A 24,826-nucleotide genomic window follows, 5' to 3' on the forward strand; every position below is an offset into this window, starting at 1 on the left:
GTTGGTATCCTAGTGAGAAAGTGTGTTGGTATCCTAGTGACAGGTTGGCAGTGTGTTGGTATCCTAGTGAGAAAGTGTGTTGGTATCCTAGTGACAGGTTGGCAGTGTGTTGGTCTCCTAGTGACAGGTTGTCAGTGTGTTGGTATCCTAGTGAGAAAGTGTGTTGGTATCCTAGTGACAGGTTGGCAGTGTGTTGGTCTCCTAGTGACAGGTTGGCAGTGTGTTGGTATCCTAGTGAGAAAGTGTGTTGGTATCCTAGTGACAGGTTGGCAGTGTGTTGGTCTCCTAGTGACAGGTTGTCAGTGTGTTGGTATCCTAGTGAGAAAGTGTGTTGGTATCCTAGTGACAGGTTGGCAGTATGTTGGTATCCTAGTGACAGGTTGTCAGTGTGTTGGTATCCTAGTGACAGGTTGTCAGTGTGTTGGTATCCTAGTGAGAAAGTGTGTTGGTATCCTAGTGACAGGTTGGCAGTGTGTTGGTCTCCTAGTGACAGGTTGGCAGTGTGTTGTTATCCTAGTGACAGGTTGGGAGTGTGTTGGTATCCTAGTGACAGGTTGGCAGTGTGTTGGTATCCTAGTGACAGGTTGGCAGTGTATTGGTGTCCTAGTGACAGGTTGGCAGTGTGTTGGTATCCTAGTGACAGGTTGGCAGTGTGTTGGTATCCTAGTGACAGGTTGGCAGTATGTTGGTATCCTAGTGACAGGTTGGCTGTGTGTTGGTATCCTAGTGACAGGTTGGCAGTGTGTTGGTATCCTAGTGACAGGTTGGCAGTGTGTTGGTATCCTAGTGACAGGTTGTCAGTGTGTTGGTATCCTAGTGAGAAAGTGTGTTGGTATCCTAGTGACAGGTTGGGAGTGTGTTGGTATCCTAGTGACAGGTTGGCAGTGTGTTGGTATCCTAGTGACAGGTTGTCAGTGTGTTGGTATCCTAGTGACAGGTTGGCAGTGTGTTGGTATCCTAGTGACAGGTTGTCAGTGTGTTGGTATCCTAGTGACAGGTTGGCAGTGTGTTGGTATCCTAGTGACAGGTTGGGAGTGTGTTGGTATCCTAGTGACAGGTTGGCAGTGTGTTGGTATCCTAGTGACAGGTTGGCAGTGTGCTGGTATCCTAGTGACAGGTTGTCAGTGTGTTGGTATCCTAGTGACAGGTTGGCAGTGTGTTGGTATCCTAGTGACAGGTTGGCAGTGTGTTGGTATCCTAGTGAGAAAGTGTGTTGGTATCCTAGTGACAGGTTGTCAGTGTGTTGGTATCCTAGTGAGAAAGTGTGTTGGTATCCTAGTGACAGGTTGGCAGTGTGTTGGTATCCTAGTGAGAAAGTGTGTTGGTATCCTAGTGAGAAAGTGTGTTGGTATCCTAGTGACAGGTTGGCAGTGTGTTGGTATCCTAGTGACAGGTTGTCAGTGTGTTGGTATCCTAGTGAGAAAGTGTGTTGGTATCCTAGTGACAGGTTGGCAGTGTGTTGGTATCCTAGTGAGAAAGTGTGTTGGTATCCTAGTGACAGGTTGGCAGTGTGTTGGTATCCTAGTGACAGGTTGGCAGTGTGTTGGTATCCTAGTGACAGGTTGGCAGTGTGTTGGTATCCTAGTGACAGGTTGGCAGTGTGTTGGTATCCTAGTGAGAAAGTGTGTTGGTATCCTAGTGACAGGTTGGCAGTGTGTTGGTATCCTAGTGACAGGTTGGCAGTGTGTTGGTATCCTAGTGACAGGTTGGCAGTGTGTTGGTATCCTAGTGAGAAAGTGTGTTGGTATCCTAGTGACAGGTTGGCAGTGTGTTGGTATCCTAGTGACAGGTTGGCAGTGTGTTGGTATCCTAGTGACAGGTTGGCAGTGTGTTGGTATCCTAGTGAGAAAGTGTGTTGGTATCCTAGTGACAGGTTGGCAGTGTGTTGGTATCCTAGTGACAGGTTGGCAGTGTGTTGGTATCCTAGTGACAGGTTGGCAGTGTGTTGGTATCCTAGTGACAGGTTGGCAGTGTGTTGGTATCCTAGTGAGAAAGTGTGTTGGTATCCTAGTGACAGGTTGGCAGTGTGTTGGTATCCTAGTGACAGGTTGGCAGTGTGTTGGTATCCTAGTGACAGGTTGGCAGTGTGTTGGTATCCTAGTGACAGGTTGGCAGTGTGTTGGTATCCTAGTGAGAAAGTGTGTTGGTATCCTAGTGACAGGTTGTCAGTGTGTTGGTATCCTAGTGACAGGTTGGCAGTGTGTTGGTATCCTAGTGAGAAAGTGTGTTGGTATCCTAGTGACAGGTTGTCAGTGTGTTGGTATCCTAGTGAGAAAGTGTGTTGGTATCCTAGTGACAGGTTGTCAGTGTGTTGGTATCCTAGTGAGAAAGTGTGTTGGTATCCTAGTGACAGGTTGGCAGTGTGTTGGTATCCTAGTGACAGGTTGGGAGTGTGTTGGTATCCTAGTGACAGGTTGGCAGTGTGTTGGTATCCTAGTGACAGGTTGGCAGTGTGTTGGTATCCTAGTGACAGGTTGGCAGTGTGTTGGTATCCTAGTGACAGGTTGTCAGTGTGTTGGTATCCTAGTGAGAAAGTGTGTTGGTATCCTAGTGACAGGTTGGCAGTGTGTTGGTATCCTAGTGACAGGTTGGCAGTGTGTTGGTATCCTAGTGACAGGTTGGCAGTGTGTTGGTATCCTAGTGAGAAAGTGTGTTGGTATCCTAGTGACAAGTTGTCAGTATGTTGGTATCCTAGTGACAGGTTGGCAGTGTGTTGGTATCCTAGTGACAGGTTGTCAGTGTATTGGTATCCTAGTGACAGGTTAGCAGTATGTTGGTATCCTAGTGACAGGTTGGGAGTGTGTTGGTATCCTAGTGACAGGTTGGCAGTGTGTTGGTATCCTAGTGACAGGTTGGCAGTGTGTTGGTATCCTAGTGACAGGTTGGCAGTGTGTTGTATCCTAGTGACAGGTTGTCAGTATGTTGGTATCCTAGTGACAGGTTGGCAGTGTGTTGGTATCCTAGTGAGAAAGTGTGTTGGTATCCTAGTGACAGGTTGGCAGTGTGTTGGTATCCTAGTGACAGGTTGTCAGTGTGTTGGTATCCTAGTGACAGGTTGGCAGTGTGTTGGTATCCTAGTGACAGGTTGTCAGTGTGTTGGTATCCTAGTGACAGGTTGGCAGTGTGTTGGTATCCTAGTGACAGGTTGGGAGTGTGTTGGTATCCTAGTGACAGGTTGGCAGTGTGTTGGTATCCTAGTGACAGGTTGGCAGTGTGCTGGTATCCTAGTGACAGGTTGTCAGTGTGTTGGTATCCTAGTGACAGGTTGGCAGTGTGTTGGTATCCTAGTGACAGGTTGGCAGTGTGTTGGTATCCTAGTGAGAAAGTGTGTTGGTATCCTAGTGACAGGTTGTCAGTGTGTTGGTATCCTAGTGAGAAAGTGTGTTGGTATCCTAGTGACAGGTTGGCAGTGTGTTGGTATCCTAGTGAGAAAGTGTGTTGGTATCCTAGTGAGAAAGTGTGTTGGTATCCTAGTGACAGGTTGGCAGTGTGTTGGTATCCTAGTGACAGGTTGTCAGTGTGTTGGTATCCTAGTGAGAAAGTGTGTTGGTATCCTAGTGACAGGTTGGCAGTGTGTTGGTATCCTAGTGAGAAAGTGTGTTGGTATCCTAGTGACAGGTTGGCAGTGTGTTGGTATCCTAGTGACAGGTTGGCAGTGTGTTGGTATCCTAGTGACAGGTTGGCAGTGTGTTGGTATCCTAGTGACAGGTTGTCAGTGTGTTGGTATCCTAGTGAGAAAGTGTGTTGGTATCCTAGTGACAGGTTGGCAGTGTGTTGGTATCCTAGTGACAGGTTGGCAGTGTGTTGGTATCCTAGTGACAGGTTGGCAGTGTGTTGGTATCCTAGTGAGAAAGTGTGTTGGTATCCTAGTGACAGGTTGGCAGTGTGTTGGTATCCTAGTGACAGGTTGGCAGTGTGTTGGTATCCTAGTGAGAAAGTGTGTTGGTATCCTAGTGACAGGTTGGCAGTGTGTTGGTATCCTAGTGACAGGTTGGCAGTGTGTTGGTATCCTAGTGACAGGTTGGCAGTGTGTTGGTATCCTAGTGACAGGTTGGCAGTGTGTTGGTATCCTAGTGAGAAAGTGTGTTGGTATCCTAGTGACAGGTTGGCAGTATGTTGGTATCCTAGTGACAGGTTGGCAGTGTGTTGGTATCCTAGTGACAGGTTGGCAGTGTGTTGGTATCCTAGTGACAGGTTGGCAGTGTGTTGGTATCCTAGTGACAGGTTGGCAGTGTGTTGGTATCCTAGTGAGAAAGTGTGTTGGTATCCTAGTGACAGGTTGTCAGTGTGTTGGTATCCTAGTGACAGGTTGGCAGTGTGTTGGTATCCTAGTGAGAAAGTGTGTTGGTATCCTAGTGACAGGTTGTCAGTGTGTTGGTATCCTAGTGAGAAAGTGTGTTGGTATCCTAGTGACAGGTTGTCAGTGTGTTGGTATCCTAGTGAGAAAGTGTGTTGGTATCCTAGTGACAGGTTGGCAGTGTGTTGGTATCCTAGTGACAGGTTGGGAGTGTGTTGGTATCCTAGTGACAGGTTGGCAGTGTGTTGGTATCCTAGTGACAGGTTGGCAGTGTGTTGGTATCCTAGTGACAGGTTGGCAGTGTGTTGGTATCCTAGTGACAGGTTGTCAGTGTGTTGGTATCCTAGTGAGAAAGTGTGTTGGTATCCTAGTGACAGGTTGGCAGTGTGTTGGTATCCTAGTGAGAAAGTGTGTTGGTATCCTAGTGACAGGTTGGCAGTGTGTTGGTATCCTAGTGACAGGTTGGCAGTGTGTTGGTATCCTAGTGACAGGTTGGCAGTGTGTTGGTATCCTAGTGAGAAAGTGTGTTGGTATCCTAGTGACAAGTTGTCAGTATGTTGGTATCCTAGTGACAGGTTGGCAGTGTGTTGGTATCCTAGTGACAGGTTGTCAGTGTATTGGTATCCTAGTGACAGGTTAGCAGTATGTTGGTATCCTAGTGACAGGTTGGGAGTGTGTTGGTATCCTAGTGACAGGTTGGCAGTGTGTTGGTATCCTAGTGACAGGTTGGCAGTGTGTTGGTATCCTAGTGACAGGTTGGCAGTGTGTTGGTATCCTAGTGACAGGTTGTCAGTATGTTGGTATCCTAGTGACAGGTTGGCAGTGTGTTGGTATCCTAGTGACAGGTTGGCAGTGTGTTGGTATCCTAGTGACAGGTTGGCAATGTGTTGGTATCCTAGTGACAGGTTGTCAGTGTGTTGGTATCCTAGTGACAGGTTGGCAATGTGTTGGTATCCTAGTGACAGGTTGGCAATGTGTTGGTATCCTAGTGAGAAAGTGTGTTGGTATCCTAGTGACAGGTTGGCAGTGTGTTGGTATCCTAGTGACAGGTTGGCAGTGTGTTGGTATCCTAGTGACAGGTTGTCAGTGTGTTGGTATCCTAGTGACAGGTTGGCAGTGTGTTGGTATCCTAGTGAGAAAGTGTGTTGGTATCCTAGTGACAGGTTGTCAGTGTGTTGGTATCCTAGTGAGAAAGTGTGTTGGTATCCTAGTGACAGGTTGGCAGTGTGTTGGTATCCTAGTGACAGGTTGGCAGTGTGTTGGTATCCTAGTGACAGGTTGGCAGTGTGTTGGTATCCTAGTGACAGGTTGTCAGTATGTTGGTATCCTAGTGACAGGTTGGCTGTGTGTTGGTATCCTAGTGACAGGTTGGCAGTGTGTTGGTATCCTAGTGACAGGTTGGCAGTGTGTTGGTATCCTAGTGACAGGTTGGCAATGTGTTGGTATCCTAGTGACAGGTTGTCAGTGTGTTGGTATCCTAGTGACAGGTTGGCAATGTGTTGGTATCCTAGTGACAGGTTGGCAATGTGTTGGTATCCTAGTGAGAAAGTGTGTTGGTATCCTAGTGACAGCTTGGCAGTGTGTTGGTATCCTAGTGACAGGTTGGCAGTGTGTTGGTATCCTAGTGACAGGTTGTCAGTGTGTTGGTATCCTAGTGAGAAAGTGTGTTGGTATCCTAGTGACAGGTTGGCAGTGTGTTGGTATCCTAGTGACAGGTTGGCAGTGTGTTGGTATCCTAGTGACAGGTTGTCAGTGTGTTGGTATCCTAGTGAGAAAGTGTGTTGGTATCCTAGTGACAGGTTGTCAGTGTGTTGGTATCCTAGTGAGAAAGTGTGTTGGTATCCTAGTGACAGGTTGTCAGTGTGTTGGTATCCTAGTGAGAAAGTGTGTTGGTATCCTAGTGACAGGTTGTCAGTGTGTTGGTATCCTAGTGAGAAAGTGTGTTGGTATCCTAGTGACAGGTTGTCAGTGTGTTGGTATCCTAGTGAGAAAGTGTGTTGGTATCCTAGTGACAGGTTGGCAGTGTGTTGGTATCCTAGTGAGAAAGTGTGTTGGTATCCTAGTGACAGGTTGGCAGTGTGTTGGTCTCCTAGTGACAGGTTGTCAGTGTGTTGGTATCCTAGTGAGAAAGTGTGTTGGTATCCTAGTGACAGGTTGGGAGTGTGTTGGTATCCTAGTGACAGGTTGGCAGTGTGTTGGTATCCTAGTGACAGGTTGTCAGTGTATTGGTATCCTAGTGACAGGTTGGCAGTGTGTTGGTATCCTAGTGACAGGTTGTCAGTGTGTTGGTATCCTAGTGAGAAAGTGTGTTGGTATCCTAGTGACAGGTTGGCAGTGTGTTGGTATCCTAGTGAGAAACTGTGTTGGTATCCTAGTGACAGGTTGGCAGTGTGTTGGTATCCTAGTGACAGGTTGTCAGTGTGTTGGTATCCTAGTGAGAAACTGTGTTGGTATCCTAGTGACAGGTTGGCAGTGTGTTGGTATCCTAGTGACAGGTTGGCAGTGTGTTGGTATCCTAGTGACAGGTTGGGAGTGTGTTGGTATCCTAGTGACAGGTTGGAAGTATGTTGGTATCCTAGTGACAGGTTGGCAGTATGTTGGTATCCTAGTGACAGGTTGGCAATGTGTTGGTATCCTAGTGACAGGTTGGCAGTGTGTTGGTATCCTAGTGACAGGTTGGGAGTGTGTTGGTATCCTAGTGACAGGTTGGCAGTGTGTTGGTATCCTAGTGACAGGTTGGCAGTGTGTTGGTATCCTAGTGACAGGTTGGCAGTGTGTTGGTATCCTAGTGACAGGTTGGCAGTGTGTTGGTATCCTAGTGACAGGTTGGTAAATGTTTCTCTCTCTCTCTCCTCCAGTCCAGACAGTGGTGTAGATATGGGGCACCAAGACCAGTTCACTACTACAGCACCCTACCACCTGCCACAGGTAACACAGAAACACAAGTAACACAGGTAACACAGAAACACAAGTAACACAGGTAACACAGGTAACACAGAAACACAGGTAACACAGAAACACAGGTAACACAGGTAACACAGAAACACAGGTAACACAGGTAACACAGGGAACACAGGTAACACAGAAACACAGGTAACACAGGTAACACAGAAACACAGGTAACACAGGTAACACAGAAACACAGGTAACACAGGTAACACAGGTAACACAGGGAACACAGGTAACACAGGGAACACAGGGAACACAGAAACACAGAAACACAGGGAACACAGGTAACACAGAAACACAGGTAACACAGGTAACACAGAAACACAGGTAACACAGGTAACACAGAAACACAGGTAACACAGGTAACACAGGGAACACAGAAACACAGGTAACACAGGTAACACAGAAACACAGGTAACACAGGTAACACAGGGAACACAGGTAACACAGGTAACACAGGTAACACAGGGAACACAGGTAACACAGGGAACACAGGTAACACAGAAACACAGGTAACACAGGTAACACAGGTAACACAGAAACACAGGTAACACAGAAACACAGAAACACAGGTAACACAGAAACACAGGTAACACAGGTAACACAGGTAACACAGGGAACACAGGTAACACAGAAACACAGAAACACACTGTTTTAAAAGTCTCTGAAAATGTTTTGTTACTTGCCTACATGTTTCATTTGGATCTACCCGACTTTTGAAATCCATCGCGGAGCCTCACATTAGATGACTGTCTGTCCTGTAGTTTTTAGTGTTGCCAACGTGCACGACACTAAACAATCTGGATGGGGTTGTCACACAGTAGAAGATTATTCACTTTGGTCATGAGGGTTCTCAATGCCGCCACACTGTCTCACAAAAAAACTATGATGTGATGATTAGATTTGTTAGCGTGGCTATAAACGAGTTGTGGCTCAAACCAACCTCCATAAAAGTTCAAAAGTCAGACGTTCTTGACATACAGAGTTGAAATTTCCATTCCAACGTTTTGTTGAATAACTTGTGAACTTCAGAGCTGTAACGAATTTGACACTTTAGCTTTTGGCTAAAGGCAGTCATCACTCCTGCTCCAGGGGACTTCTGGGTAATGCTAAACATAGGTCATCATCCTCATCTCACTGGCTTCTTCTCTGACTAGCTCTCATTGGCTGATCACCGTTCTCAGAACTTGTCTTGGCAAATCTCACACTACAAGCACATTTCCGGTTTTGTAGAAAACATCGGGATGTCCGGGACTGCTCGAAGACGGGATCGAGGTGGGAGTACTGGAGAGGACAGTGGTGTTTCTACCAAGGTGGGAGTAATGGAGAGGACAGTGGTGTTTCCACCAAGGTGGGAGTACTGGAGAGGACAGTGGTGTTTCTACCAAGGTGGGAGTAATGGAGAGGACAGGGGTGTTTCTACCAAGGTGGGAGTAATGGAGAGGACAGGGGTGTTTCTACCAAGGTGGGAGTAATGGAGAGGACAGTGGTGTTTCTACCAAGGTGGGAGTACTGGAAAGGACAGTGGTGTTTCTACCAAGGTGGGAGTAATGGAGAGGACAGTGGTGTTTCTACCAAGGTGGGAGTACTGGAGAGGACAGTGGTGTTTCTACCAAGGTGGGAGTAATGGAGAGGACAGTGGTGTTTCTACCAAGGTGGGAGTAATGGAGAGGACAGTGGTGTTTCTACCAAGGTGGGAGTAATGGAGAGGACAGTGGTGTTTCTACCAAGGTGGGAGTAATGGAGAGGACAGTGGTGTTTCTACCAAGGTGGGAGTAATGGAGAGGACAGTGGTGTTTCTACCAAGGTGGGAGTAATGGAGAGGACAGTGGTGTTGTTACCAAGGTGGGAGTACTGGAAAGAACAGTGGTGTTTTTACCAAGGTGGGAGTAATGGAGAGGACAGTGGTGTTTCCACCAAGGTGGGAGTAATGGAGAGGACAGTGGTGTTTCTACCAAGGTGGGAGTACTGGAGAGGACAGTGGTGTTTCTACCAAGGTGGGAGTAATGGAGAGGACAGTGGTGTTTCCACCAAGGTGGGAGTAATGGAGAGGACAGTGGTGTTTCTACCAAGGTGGGAGTAATGGAGAGGACAGTGGTGTTTCTACCAAGGTGGGAGTAATGGAGAGGACAGTGGTGTTTCCACCAAGGTGGGAGTAATGGAGAGGACAGTGGTGTTTCTACCAAGGTAGGCGTACTGGAAAGGACAGTGGTGTTGTTACCAAGGTGGGAGTACTGGAGAGGACAGTGGTGTTGTTACCAAGGTGGGAGTACTGGAAAGGACAGTGGTGTTGTTACCAAGGTGGGAGTACTGGAGAGGACAGTGGTGTTGTTACCAAGGAGGGAGTACTGGAGAGGACAGTGTGTTGTTACCAAGGTGGGAGTACTGGAGAGGACAGTGGTGTTTCTACCAAGGTGGGAGTAATGGAGAGGACAGTGGTGTTTCTACCAAGGTGGGAGTACTGGAAAGGACAGTGGTGTTTCTACCAAGGTGGGAGTAATGGAGAGGACAGTGGTGTTTCTACCAAGGTGGGAGTACTGGAGAGGACAGTGGTGTTTCTACCAAGGTGGGAGTACTGGAAAGGACAGTGGTGTTTCTACCAAGGTGGGAGTAATGGAGAGGACAGTGGTGTTTCTACCAAGGTGGGAGTACTGGAGAGGACAGTGGTGTTTCTACCAAGGTGGGAGTAATGGAGAGGACAGTGGTGTTTCTACCAAGGTGGGAGTAATGGAGAGGACAGTGGTGTTTCTACCAAGGTGGGAGTAATGGAGAGGACAGTGGTGTTTCTACCAAGGTGGGAGTAATGGAGAGGACAGTGGTGTTTCTACCAAGGTGGGAGTAATGGAGAGGACAGTGGTGTTTCTACCAAGGTGGGAGTAATGGAGAGGACAGTGGTGTTGTTACCAAGGTGGGAGTACTGGAAAGAACAGTGGTGTTTTTACCAAGGTGGGAGTAATGGAGAGGACAGTGGTGTTTCCACCAAGGTGGGAGTAATGGAGAGGACAGTGGTGTTTCTACCAAGGTGGGAGTACTGGAGAGGACAGTGGTGTTTCTACCAAGGTGGGAGTAATGGAGAGGACAGTGGTGTTTCCACCAAGGTGGGAGTAATGGAGAGGACAGTGGTGTTTCTACCAAGGTGGGAGTAATGGAGAGGACAGTGGTGTTTCTACCAAGGTGGGAGTAATGGAGAGGACAGTGGTGTTTCCACCAAGGTGGGAGTAATGGAGAGGACAGTGGTGTTTCTACCAAGGTAGGCGTACTGGAAAGGACAGTGGTGTTGTTACCAAGGTGGGAGTACTGGAGAGGACAGTGGTGTTGTTACCAAGGTGGGAGTACTGGAAAGGACAGTGGTGTTGTTACCAAGGTGGGAGTACTGGAGAGGACAGTGGTGTTGTTACCAAGGAGGGAGTACTGGAGAGGACAGTGTGTTGTTACCAAGGTGGGAGTACTGGAGAGGACAGTGGTGTTTCTACCAAGGTGGGAGTAATGGAGAGGACAGTGGTGTTTCTACCAAGGTGGGAGTACTGGAAAGGACAGTGGTGTTTCTACCAAGGTGGGAGTAATGGAGAGGACAGTGGTGTTTCTACCAAGGTGGGAGTACTGGAGAGGACAGTGGTGTTTCTACCAAGGTGGGAGTAATGGAGAGGACAGTGGTGTTTCTACCAAGGTGGGAGTAATGGAGAGGACAGTGGTGTTTCTACCAAGGTGGGAGTAATGGAGAGGACAGTGGTGTTTCTACCAAGGTGGGAGTAATGGAGAGGACAGTGGTGTTTCTACCAAGGTGGGAGTAATGGAGAGGACAGTGGTGTTTCTACCAAGGTGGGAGTAATGGAGAGGACAGTGGTGTTGTTACCAAGGTGGGAGTACTGGAAAGGACAGTGGTGTTTTTACCAAGGTGGGAGTAATGGAGAGGACAGTGGTGTTTCCACCAAGGTGGGAGTAATGGAGAGGACAGTGGTGTTTCTACCAAGGTGGGAGTACTGGAGAGGACAGTGGTGTTTCTACCAAGGTGGGAGTAATGGAGAGGACAGTGGTGTTTCCACCAAGGTGGGAGTAATGGAGAGGACAGTGGTGTTTCTACCAAGGTGGGAGTAATGGAGAGGACAGTGGTGTTGTTACCAAGGTGGGAGTACTGGAAAGGACAGTGGTGTTTTTACCAAGGTGGGAGTAATGGAGAGGACAGTGGTGTTTCCACCAAGGTGGGAGTAATGGAGAGGACAGTGGTGTTTCTACCAAGGTGGGAGTACTGGAGAGGACAGTGGTGTTTCTACCAAGGTGGGAGTAATGGAGAGGACAGTGGTGTTTCCACCAAGGTGGGAGTAATGGAGAGGACAGTGGTGTTTCTACCAAGGTGGGAGTAATGGAGAGGACAGTGGTGTTTCTACCAAGGTGGGAGTAATGGAGAGGACAGTGGTGTTTCCACCAAGGTGGGAGTAATGGAGAGGACAGTGGTGTTTCTACCAAGGTAGGCGTACTGGAAAGGACAGTGGTGTTGTTACCAAGGTGGGAGTACTGGAGAGGACAGTGGTGTTGTTACCAAGGTGGGAGTACTGGAAAGGACAGTGGTGTTGTTACCAAGGTGGGAGTACTGGAGAGGACAGTGGTGTTGTTACCAAGGAGGGAGTACTGGAGAGGACAGTGTGTTGTTACCAAGGTGGGAGTACTGGAGAGGACAGTGGTGTTTCTACCAAGGTGGGAGTAATGGAGAGGACAGTGTTTTCTCTATCACAGCTGAAGGATATTTTAAATGAACAAAAAGGGTTCTACAAGCAGATGTTACAAGAGCTTTGTCCAAATACTGATGGACTCAACTAAAAAAAGATGATGATCAGACTTCATCCAGAGGTCCAGGACCTGAAGAACAGTCCTCCCAGGGAGAGGAGGTTATCAGACCTGAAGAACAGTCCTCCCAGGGAGAGGAGGTTATCAGACCTGAAGAACAGTCCTCCCAGGGAGAGGAGGTTATCAGACCTGAAGAACAGTCCTCCCAGGGAGAGGAGGTTATCAGACCTGAAGAACAGTCCTCCCAGGGAGAGGAGGTTATCAGACCTGAAGAACAGTCCTCCCAGGGAGAGGAGGTTATCAGACCTGAAGAACAGTCCTCCCAGGGAGAGGAGGATATCAGACCTGAAGAACAGTCCTCCCAGGGAGAGGAGGTTATCAGACCTGAAGAACAGTCCTCCCAGGGAGAGGAGGTTATCAGACCTGAAGAACAGTCCTCCCAGGGAGAGGAGGTTATCAGACCTGAAGAACAGTCCTCCCAGGGAGAGGAGGTTATCAGACCTGAAGAACAGTCCTTCCAGGGAGAGGAGGTTATCAGACCTGAAGAACAGTCCTCCCAGGGAGGGGAGGTTATCAGACCCGAAGAACAGTCCTCCCAGGGAGAGGAGGTTATCAGACCTGAAGAACAGTCCTCCCAGGGAGAGGAGGTTATCAGACCTGAAGAACAGTCCTCCCAGGGAGAGGAGGATATCAGACCTGAAGAACTGTCCTCCCAGGGAGAGTAAGATATCAGACCTGAAGAACAGTCCTCCCAGGGAGAGGAGGTTATCAGACCTGAAGAACAGTCCTCCCAGGGAGAGGAGGTTATCAGACCCGAAGAACAGTCCTTCCAGGGAGAGGAGGTTATCAGACCCGAAGAACAGTCCTCCCAGGGAGAGGAGGTTATCAGACCTGAAGAACAGTCCTCCCAGGGAGAGGAGGATATCAGACCTGAAGAACAGTCCTTCCAGGGAGAGGAGGTTATCAGACCTGAAGAACAGTCCTCCCAGGGAGAGGAGGTTATCAGACCCGAAGAACAGTCCTCCCGGGGAGAGGAGGTTATCAGACCTGAAGAACAGTCCTCCCAGGGAGAGGAGGTTATCAGACCTGAAGAACAGTCCTCCCAGGGAGAGGAGGTTATCAGACCTGAAGAACTGTCCTCCCAGGGAGAGGAGGTTATCAGACCTGAAGAACAGTCCTCCCAGGGAGAGGAGGTTATCAGACCTGAAGAACAGTCCTCCCGGGGAGAGGAGGTTATCAGACCTGAAGAACAGTCCTCCCAGGGAGAGGAGGTTATCAGACCTGAAGAACAGTCCTCCCAGGGAGAGGAGGTTATCAGACCTGAAGAACAGTCCTCCCAGGGAGAGGAGGTTATCAGACCTGAAGAACAGTCCTCCCAGGGAGAGGAGGTTATCAGACCTGAAGAACAGTCCTCCCAGGGAGAGGAGGTTATCAGACCTGAAGAACAGTCCTCCCAGGGAGGGGAGGTTATCAGACCCGAAGAACAGTCCTCCCAGGGAGGGGAGGTTATCAGACCCGAAGAACAGTCCTCCCAGGGAGAGGAGGTTATCAGACCTGAAGAACAGTCCTCCCAGGGAGAGGAGGTTATCAGACCTGAAGAACAGTCCTCCCAGGGAGAGGAGGTTATCAGACCTGAAGAACAGTCCTCCCAGGGAGAGGAGGTTATCAGACCTGAAGAACAGTCCTCCCAGGGAGAGGAGGTTATCAGACCTGAAGAACAGTCCTCCCAGGGAGAGGAGGTTATCAGACCTGAAGAACAGTCCTCCCAGGGAGAGGAGGTTATCAGACCTGAAGAACAGTCCTCCCAGGGAGAGGAGGTTATCAGACCTGAAGAACAGTCCTCCCAGGGAGAGGAGGTTATCAGACCTGAAGAACAGTCCTCCCAGGGAGAGGAGGTTATCAGACCTGAAGAACAGTCCTCCCAGGGAGAGGAGGTTATCAGACCTGAAGAACAGTCCTCCCAGGGAGAGGAGGTTATCAGACCTGAAGAACAGTCCTCCCAGGCAGACTTGCAGCAAGATGAAAACAAACAGGAAGTTTGTTTTGTAAATGACATCATAAATAGGACTGGTGGCGTTACGCATGCAGCTAACAAAAATCTATGGACAAATAGCAGCACTACCTCACCAATGGAAGAGGCAAGGTGAACGAGTGGGGGGGGTGTAAGGAACAGATCCAATTGGTTAAAGAATATTGTGATGAATAAAAAAGGACCCAAAAATTGACATTTTTGTGCATAATATTTGCATAATATTTGTCCGATTCCACGACACCCATTAACCCATTATCGGTTAACGAACTGACACCCAAAATGACGCCGGATTCCAAAATTAGAATTGTTCAATTTAAATATTACAAAATTCTTGCAACCAATAGAATGTTTTATTTATATATATATATATATATATATAAGGAAATTAATCAATCCATAGATTAGGGCCGAATCAATTGATTTCAGTCAATTGATTTCCTTATATGAACTGTAACTCTTCTCTCTCTCCTCCCCTTCCGTCTCCTCTCTCTCCATCCCTCTTCTCTCTCCTCCCCCCTCTGCTCTCTCTCCTCCCCCTTCCTCCTCTCTCTCCTCCCCCTCTTCTCTCTCCCCCTCCTCTCTGTCCTCCCCCCTTCTCTCCTCCCCCTCTGCTCTCTCTCCTCCCCCTTCCTCCTCTCTCTCCACCCCCCCTCTTCTCTCTCCTCCCCCCTTCTTCTCGTCTCCGTCTCCCTCTCTCCTCCCCCTCCTCTCTCTCCTCCCCCTCCTCCTCTCTCTCCTCCCCCCCTCTCTCTCTCTCCTCCCCCTCTGTCTCCTCCCTCCTCCTCTCTCTCTCCCTCCCCCCCTCCTCTCTCCTCCCCCTCCTCCTCTCTCTCCTCCCCCTCCTCTCTCTCCCTCCCCCTCCTCCTCTCTCTCCTCCCCCTCCTCCTCCTCTCTCTCCTCCCCCTCCTCCTCTCTCTCCTCCCCCTCCTCCTCTCTCTCCCCTCCTCCCTCTCTCTCCCCCCCCTCTCTCTCTCCTCCCCCCTCCTCTCTCTCCTCCCTCCTCTCTCTCCTCCCCCTCCTCCTCTCTCTCCTACCCCGCCTCCTCCCCCTCCTCCCTCTCTCTCCTCCCCCTCCTCCTCTCTCCTCCCCCCTCCTCTCTCTCCTCCCCCTCCTCCTCTCTCCTCCCTCCTCCTCTCTCTCCTCCCCCCCCTCCTCTCTCCTCCCCCTCCCTCCTCCTCTCTCCTCCCCCTCCGTCTCCCTCTCTCCTCCCCCTCCTCTCTCTCCTCCCCCCTCCTCTCTCTCCCTCCCTCCTCCTCTCTCTCCTCCCCCTCCTCTCTCTCCTCCCTCCCTCCTCCTCTCTCCTCCCCCTCCTCCTCTCTCTCCCCCCCCTCCTCTCTCTCCTCCCCCCCTCCTCCTCTCTCCCCCTCCTCTCTCTCCTCCGTCTCCTCTCTCCTCCCCCTCCTCTCTCTCCTCCCCTTCTCTCTCCCCCCTCCTCCTCTCTCCCTCCCCCTCCCTCTCTCTCCTCCCTCCCTCTCTCCTCCCCCTCCTCTCTCTCCCTCCCTCCTCCTCTCTCCTCCCTCCTCCTCTCTCTCCTCCCCCTCCTCCTCTCTCTCCTCCCCCCCTCCCTCTCTCCTCCCCCCTCCTCTCTCTCCTCCCTCCTCCTCTCTCTCCTCCCCCTCCATCTCCTCTCCAGATATATCTGTACAGTATAAGTATGGACGACCAGTGTTGTCTCTCCCCCTGCCCTCCCGCAGTGAGTTGTGTCAGTTCAGTCTGCGTCCCATGTTGATGACAGTAACAGACTTCCTGTCAGACATCCAGAGAGAGGACCCTGGAGTAGCTATCGCAGCTGTACTGAACACAGGTTAGGTGAACACACACCTCTGCATGCTTCAAGACTGCGTTAGCCTGCTGAGCTAAAGCCGAGTCTTCGGGTCTCAGGCAAGATCTGTTAAGTTGTGGAAATGTAAAAATATCAACATCTTCACTAACCTATTCTGACAGTACAACATCTTCACTATTCTGACAGTACAACATCTTCACTATAACCTATTCTGACAGTACAACATCTTCACTATAACCTATTCTGACAGTACAACATCTTCACTATTCTGACAGTACAACATCTTCACTATAACCTATTCTGACAGTAACAACATCTTCACTATAACCTATTCTGACAGTACAACATCTTCACTATTCTGACAGTACAACATCTTCACTATTCTGACAGTATCAACATCTTCACTATAACCTATTCTGACAGTACAACATCTTCACTAACCTATTCTGACAGTAACAACATCTTCACTATAACCTATTTTGACAGTACAACATCTTCACTATTCTGACAGTACAACATCTTCACTAACCTATTCTGACAGTACAACATCTTCACTAACCTGACAGTACAACATCTTCACTATTCTGACAGTATAACATCTTCACTATTCTGACAGTACAACATCTTCACTATTCTGACAGTACAACATCTTCACTATTCTGACAGTACAACATCTTCACTATTCTGACAGTACAACATCTTCACTATTCTGACAGTACAACATCTTCACTATAACCTATTCTGACAGTACAACATCTTCACTATAACCTATTCTGACAGTACAACATCTTCACTATTCTGACAGTACAACATCTTCACTATTCTGACAGTACAACATCTTCACTATTCTGACAGTACAACATCTTCACTATTCTGACAGTAACATCTTCACTATTCTGACAGTAACATCTTCACTATTCTGACAGTACAACATCTTCACTGACCTATTCTGACAGTACAACATCTTCACTATTCTGACAGTACAACATCTTCACTATTCTGACAGTACAACATCTTCACTATTCTGAGAGTAACATCTTCACTATTCTGACAGTACAACATCTTCACTATTCTGACAGTACAACATCTTCACTATTCTGACAGTAACAACATCTTCACTATTCTGACAGTAACATCTTCACTATTCTGACAGTAACATCTTCACTATTCTGACAGTAACATCTTCACTATTCTGACAGTACAACATCTTCACTATTCTGACAGTAACATCTTCACTATTCTGACAGTACAACATCTTTACTATTCTGACAGTAACATCTTCACTATTCTGACAGTAACATCTTCACTATTCTGACAGTACAACATCTTCACTATTCTGACAGTACAACATCTTCACTATTCTGACAGTACAACATCTTCACTATTCTGACAGTACAACATCTTCACTATTCTGACAGTACAACATCTTCACTATAACCTATTCTGACAGTACAACATCTTCACCATTCTGACAGTACAACATCTTCACTATAACCTATTCTGACAGTACAACATCTTCACTATTCTGACAGTACAACATCTTCACTATTCTGACAGTACAACATCTTCACTATAACCTATTCTGACAGTACAACATCTTCACTATTCTGACAGTACAACATCTTCACTATAACCTATTCTGACAGTACAACATCTTCACTATAACCTATTCTGACAGTACAACATCTTCACTATAACCTATTCTGACAGTACAACATCTTCACTATTCTGACAGTACAACATCTTCACTATTCTGACAGTACAACATCTTCACTATAACCTATTCTGACAGTACAACATCTTCACTATAACCTATTCTGACAGTAACAACATCCCTTTGTCTTCCTCTTCTCCTCCTACCCCCCCTCCCCTCCTTCTCCTCCCCCCCTCCTCTCAGATGGAGAGAGGGTATGCTCTAGCACTTCCATAGACACAGTTCTCAATCAAGACTTCCAGATCCTCATCAACAGCACCATCTACAGGATACACTCACCAGGCAGAGGTACTGAACTCTGTGTGTGTGGTGTGTGTGTGGTGTGTGTGTGTTGTGTGTGTGTGGTGTGTGTGTGTGGTGTGTGTGTGTGTGTGTGTGTGTGTGTGTGTGTGTGGTGTGTGTTGTGTGTGTGTGGTGTGTGTGTGTGGTGTGTGTGTGTGGTGTGTGTGTGGTGTGTGGTGTGCGTGTGTGTGTGTGTGGTGTGTGTGGTGTGTGGTGTGTGTGTGTGTGGCGTGTGTGTGTGGTGTGCGTGTGTGTGTGTGGTGTGTGTGTTGTGTGTGCGTTGTGTGTGTGGTGTGGTGTGTGTGTGGTGTGTGTGGTGTGTGTGTGGTGTGTGGTGTGTGTGTGTGGTGTGTGTGTGTGTGGTGTGGTGTGTGGTGTGTGTGTTTGTGGTGTGGTGTGTGGTGTGTGTGTGTGTGGTGTCATTGTAATAACCCATGACCAGGGTAGAGGTACCGAACTCTGTGTGTGTGTGTGTGTGTGTGTGTGTGTGGTGTGGTGTGTGGTGTGTGTGTGTGGTGTGTGTGTGTGTGGTGTCATTGTAATAACCCATGACCAGGGTAGAGGTACCGAACTCTGTGTGTGTGTGTGTGTGTGTGTGTGTGTGGTGTGGTGTGTGGTGTGTGTGGTGTCATTGTAATAACCCATGACCAGGGTAGAGGTACCGACCGAACTCTGTGTGTGTGTGTGTGTGTGTGGTGTGGTGTGTGGTGTGTGTGTGTGGTGTGTGTGGTGTCATTGTAATAACCCATGACCAGGGTAGAGTGTAATGTGTTGGAGTAGTCAGACTTCTTTTTGTTGTTAACGGACCTAACACGTTACGTTTTTAACAATTCAAGTAATAGTTTGTTTTTACAATATGCAAATCGCTGCTTTTACAATATTATTTAATTGTAAAAATATTCTTTCTTAGCACAAATAAATTAAAAAATAAAATCCCTCCTATGTTTCGATGCCGTCCGCGCTCATCCTGTTTCTGCTCTGGACTCTCTTGACCAATCAACATGATGCAAATGTACATGACCCAGGTAAACAGTGGACAGACTGCTGTTTGTTGCTGTAGTTTGGGGTTATAACAGGGACAGACTGCTGTAGTTTGGGGTTAACAGGGACAGACTGCTGTAGTTTGGGGTTAACAGGGACAGACTGCTGTAGTTTGGGGTTAACAGGGACATACTGCTGTAGTTTGGGGTTAACAGGGACAGACTGCTGTAGTTTGGGGTTATAACAGGGACAGACTGCTGTAGTTTGGGGTTATAACAGGGACAGACTGCTGTAGTTTGGGGTTATAACAGGGACAGACTGCTGTAGTTTGGGGTTAACAGGGACAGACTGCTGTAGTTTGGGGTTAACAGGGACAGACTGCTGTAGTTTGGGGTTATAACAGGGACAGACTGCTGTAGTTTGGGGTTAACAGGGACAGACTGCTGTAGTTTGGGGTTAACAGGGACAGACTGCTGTAGTTTGGGTTAACAGGGACAGACTGCTGTAGTTTGGGGTAAACAGTGGACAGACTGCTGTAGTTTGGGGTTAACAGGGACAGACTGCTGTAGTTTGGGGTTAACGGGGACAGACTGCTGTAGTTTGGGTTAACAGGGACAGACTGCTGTAGTTTGGGGTTAACAGGGACAGACTGCTGTAGTTTGGGGTTAACAGGGACAGACTGCTGTAGTTTGGGGTTAACAGGGACAGACTGCTGTAGTTTGGGGTTAACAGGGACAGACTGCTGTAGTTTGGGGTTAACAGGGACAGACTGCTGTAGTTTGGGGTTAACAGGGACAGACTGCTGTAGTTTGGGGTTAACAGTGGACAGACTGCTGTAGTTTGGGGTTAACAGGGACAGACTGCTGTAGTTTGGGGTTAACAGGGACAGACTGCTGTAGTTTGGGGTTAACAGGGACAGTCTGCTGTAGTTTGGGGTTATAACAGGGACAGACTGCTGTAGTTTGGGGTTAACAGGGACAGACTGCTGTAGTTTGGGGTTATAACAGGGACAGACTGCTGTAGTTTGGGGTTATAACAGGGACAGACTGCTGTAGTTTGGGGTTAACAGGGACAGACTGCTGTAGTTTGGGGTTATAACAGGGACAGACTGCTGTAGTTTGGGGTTAACAGGGACAGACTGCTGTAGTTTGGGGTTATAACAGGGACAGACTGCTGTAGTTTGGGGTTAACAGGGACAGACTGCTGTAGTTTGGGGTTAACAGGGACAGACTGCTGTAGTTTGGGGTTATAACAGGGACAGACTGCTGTAGTTTGGGGTTAACAGGGACAGACTGCTGTAGTTTGGGGTTAACAGGGACAGACTGCTGTAGTTTGGGGTTATAACAGGGACAGACTGCTGTAGTTTGGGGTTAACAGGGACAGACTGCTGTAGTTTGGGGTTATAACAGGGACAGACTGCTGTAGTTTGGGGTTAACAGGGACAGACTGCTGTAGTTTGGGGTTAACAGGGACAGACTGCTGTAGTTTGGGGTTAACAGGGACAGACTGCTGTAGTTTGGGGTTATAACAGGGACAGACTGCTGTAGTTTGGGGTTAACAGGGACAGACTGCTGTAGTTTGGGGTTAACGGGGACAGACTGCTGTAGTTTGGGGTTAACAGGGACAGACTGCTGTAGTTTGGGGTTAACAGGGACAGACTGCTGTAGTTTGGGGTTAACAGGGACAGACTGCTGTAGTTTGGGGTTAACAGGGACAGACTGCTGTAGTTTGGGGTTAACAGGGACAGACTGCTGTAGTTTGGGGTTAACAGGGACAGACTGCTGTAGTTTGGGGTTATAACAGGGACAGACTGCTGTAGTTTGGGGTTATAACAGGGACAGACTGCTGTAGTTTGGGGTTAACAGGGACAGACTGCTGTAGTTTGGGGTTAACAGGGACAGACTGCTGTAGTTTGGGGTTAACAGGGACAGACTGCTGTAGTTTGGGGTTAAAAGGGACAGACTGCTGTAGTTTGGGTTAACAGGGACAGACTGCTGTAGTTTGGGGTTAACAGGGACAGACTGCTGTAGTTTGGGGTTAACAGGGACAGACTGCTGTAGTTTGGGGTTAACAGGGACAGACTGCTGTAGTTTGGGGTTAACAGGGACAGACTGCTGTAGTTTGGGGTTAACAGGGACAGACTGCTGTAGTTTGGGGTTATAACAGGGACAGACTGCTGTAGTTTGGGGTTAACAGGGACAGACTGCTGTAGTTTGGGGTTATAACAGGGACAGACTGCTGTAGTTTGGGGTTAACAGGGACAGACTGCTGTAGTTTGGGGTTAACAGGGACAGACTGCTGTAGTTTGGGGTTAACAGGGACAGACTGCTGTAGTTTGGGGTTAACAGGGACAGACTGCTGTAGTTTGGGGTTATAACAGGGACAGACTGCTGTAGTTTGGGGTTAACAGGGACAGACTGCTGTAGTTTGGGTTAACAGGGACAGACTGCTGTAGTTTGGGGTTAACAGGGACAGACTGCTGTAGTTTGGGGTTATAACAGGGACAGACTGCTGTAGTTTGGGGTTAACAGGGACAGACTGCTGTAGTTTGGGGTTAACAGGGACAGACTGCTGTAGTTTGGGGTTAAAAGGGACAGACTGCTGTAGTTTGGGGTTAACAGGGACAGACTGCTGTAGTTTGGGGTTATAACAGGGACAGGCTGCTGTAGTTTGGGGTTAACAGGGACAGACTGCTGTAGTTTGGGGTTAACAGGGACAGACTGCTGTAGTTTGGGGTTATAACAGGGACAGACTGCTGTAGTTTGGGGTTATAACAGGGACAGACTGCTGTAGTTTGGGGTTAACAGGGACAGACTGCTGTAGTTTGGGGTTAACAGGGACAGACTGCTGTAGTTTGGGGTTAACAGGGACAGACTGCTGTAGTTTGGGGTTAACAGGGACAGACTGCTGTAGTTTGGGGTTAACAGGGACAGACTGCTGTAGTTTGGGGTTAACAGGGACAGACTGCTGTAGTTTGGGGTTAACAGGGACAGACTGCTGTAGTTTGGGGTTAACAGGGACAGACTGCTGTAGTTTGGGGTTAACAGGGACAGACTGCTGTAGTTTGGGTTAACAGGGACAGACTGCTGTAGTTTGGGGTTATAACAGGGACAGACTGCTGTAGTTTGGGGTTAACGGGGACAGACTGCTGTAGTTTGGGGTTAACAGGGACTGACTGCTGTAGTTTGGGGTTAACAGGGACAGACTGCTGTAGTTTGGGGTTAACAGGGACAGACTGCTGTAGTTTGGGGTTAACAGGGACAGACTGCTGTAGTTTGGGGTTATAACAGGGACAGACTGCTGTAGTTTGGGGTTAACAGGGACAGACTGCTGTAGTTTGGGGTTAACAGGGACAGACTGCTGTAGTTTGGGGTTAACAGGGACAGACTGCTGTAGTTTGGGGTTAACAGGGACAGACTGCTGTAGTTTGGGGTTAACAGGGACAGACTGCTGTAGTTTGGGGTTAACAGGGACAGACTGCTGTAGTTTGGGGTTATAACAGGGACAGACTGCTGTAGTTTGGGGTTAACAGGGACAGACTGCTGTAGTTTGGGGTTAACAGGGACAGACTGCTGTAGTTTGGGGTTAACAGGGACAGACTGCTGTAGTTTGGGGTTAACAGGGACAGACTGCTGTAGTTTGGGGTTAACAGGGACAGACTGCTGTAGTTTGGGGTTAACAGGGACAGACTGCTGTAGTTTGGGGTTAACAGGGACAGACTGCTGTAGTTTGGGGTTAACAGGGACAGACTGGTGTAGTTTGGGGTTAACAGGGACAGACTGCTGTAGTTTGGGGTTAACAGGGACAGACTGCTGTAGTTTGGGGTTAACAGGGACAGACTGCTGTAGTTTGGGGTTAACAGGGACAGACTGCTGTAGTTTGGGGTTATAACAGGGACAGACTGCTGTAGTTTGGGGTTAACAGGGACAGACTGCTGTAGTTTGGGGTTAACAGGGACAGACTGCTGTAGTTTGGGGTTAACAGGGACAGACTGCTGTAGTTTGGGGTTATAACAGGGACAGACTGCTGTAGTTTGGGGTTATAACAGGGACAGACTGCTGTAGTTTGGGGTTAACAGGGACAGACTGCTGTAGTTTGGGGTTAACAGGGACAGACTGCTGTAGTTTGGGGTTAACAGGGACAGACTGCTGTAGTTTTGGGTTAACAGGGACAGACTGCTGTAGTTTGGGGTTAACAGGGACAGACTGCTGTAGTTTGAGGTTAACAAGGACAGACTGCTGTAGTTTGGGGTTAACAGGGACAGACTGCTGTAGTTTGGGGTTATAACAGGGACAGACTGCTGTAGGTTGGGGTTAACAGGGACAGACTGCTGTAGTTTGGGGTTAACAGGGACAGACTGCTGTAGTTTGGGGTTAACAGTGGACAGACTGCTGTAGTTTGGGGTTAACAGGGACAGACTGCTGTAGTTTGGGGTTAACAGGGACAGACTGCTGTAGTTTGGGGTTAACAGGGACAGACTGCTGTAGTTTGGGGTTAACAGGGACAGACTGCTGTAGTTTGGGGTTAACGGGGACAGACTGCTGTAGTTTGGGGTTAACGGGGACAGACTGCTGTAGTTTGGGGTTAACGGGGACAGACTGCTGTAGTTTGGGGTTAACAGGGACAGACTGTAGTTTGGGGTTAACAGGGACAGACTGCTGTAGTTTGGGGTTAACGGGGACAGACTGCTGTAGTTTGGGGTTAACAGGGACAGACTGCTGTAGTTTGGGGTTATAACAGGGACAGACTGCTTTAGTTTGGGGTTATAACAGGGACAGACTGCTGTAGTTTGGGGTTAACAGGGACAGACTGCTGTAGTTTGGGGTTAACAGGGACAGACTGCTGTAGTTTGGGGTTAACAGGGACAGACTGCTGTAGTTTGGGGTTAACAGGGACAGACTGCTGTAGTTTGGGGTTAACAGGGACAGACTGCTGTAGTTTGGGGTTAACAGGGACAGACTGCTGTAGTTTGGGGTTAACAGGGACAGACTGCTGTAGTTTGGGGTTAACAGGGACAGACTGCTGTAGTTTGGGGTTAACAGGGACAGGCTGCTGTAGTTTGGGGTTATAACAGGGACAGACTGCTGTAGTTTGGGGTTAACAGGGACAGACTGCTGTAGTTTGGGGTTAACAGGGACAGACTGCTGTAGTTTGGGGTTAACAGGGACAGACTGCTGTAGTTTGGGGTTATAACAGGGACAGACTGCTGTAGTTTGGGGTTAACAGGGACAGACTGCTGTAGTTTGGGGTTATAACAGGGACAGACTGCTGTAGTTTGGGGTTAACAGGGACAGACTGCTGTAGTTTGGGGTTAACAGTGGACAGACTGCTGTAGTTTGAGGTTAACAGGGACAGACTGCTGTAGTTTGGGGTTATAACAGGGACAGACTGCTGTAGTTTGGGGTTAACAGGGACAGACTGCTGTAGTTTGGGGTTAACAGGGACAGACTGCTGTAGTTTGGGGTTAACAGGGACAGACTGCTGTAGTTTGGGGTTAACAGGGACAGACTGCTGTAGTTTGGGGTTATAACAGGGACAGACTGCTGTAGTTTGGGGTTATAACAGGGACAGACTGCTGTAGTTTGGGGTTAACAGGGACAGACTGCTGTAGTTTGGGGTTAACAGGGACAGACTGCTGTAGTTTGGGGTTAACAGGGACAGACTGCTGTAGTTTGGGGTTAACAGGGACAGACTGCTGTAGTTTGGGGTTATAACAGGGACAGACTGCTGTAGTTTGGGGTTAACAGGGACAGACTGCTGTAGTTTGGGGTTAACAGGGACAGACTGCTGTAGTTTGGGGTTAACAGGGACAGACTGCTGTAGTTTGGGGTTAACAGGGACAGACTGCTGTAGTTTGGGGTTATAACAGTGGATAGACTGCTGTAGTTTGGGGTTATAACAGTGGACAGACTGCTGTAGTTTGGGGTTAACAGGGACAGACTGCTGTAGTTTGGGGTTATAACAGTGGACAGACTGCTGTAGTTTGGGGTTAACAGGGACAGACTG

The 24,826-nt window shown here is 48.5% G+C and overlaps 1 protein-coding gene across 2 annotated transcripts in view; it reads left to right on the forward strand.

Annotated features, from left to right (window-relative positions):
* Nucleotides 1-24,826, forward strand: part of LOC135531398 (calcium uniporter regulatory subunit MCUb, mitochondrial-like) — a 35,999-nt gene that overhangs the window by 5,831 nt on the left and 5,342 nt on the right. Inside the window, exons 2-4 of one of the 2 annotated variants that reach the window (XM_064959437.1) lie at nt 7,156-7,225; nt 15,694-15,864; nt 17,741-17,845. In XM_064959437.1, the coding sequence (XP_064815509.1) occupies nt 7,156-7,225; nt 15,694-15,864; nt 17,741-17,845 (346 nt within the window). The remainder of the gene's footprint in view (nt 1-7,155; nt 7,226-15,693; nt 15,865-17,740; nt 17,846-24,826) is intronic. The other variant, XM_064959438.1, reaches the window with a different exon arrangement.

Source organism: Oncorhynchus masou, unplaced genomic scaffold (assembly GCF_036934945.1).
Source record: "Oncorhynchus masou masou isolate Uvic2021 unplaced genomic scaffold, UVic_Omas_1.1 unplaced_scaffold_1580, whole genome shotgun sequence".
Lineage (NCBI taxonomy): Eukaryota > Metazoa > Chordata > Actinopteri > Salmoniformes > Salmonidae > Oncorhynchus > Oncorhynchus masou.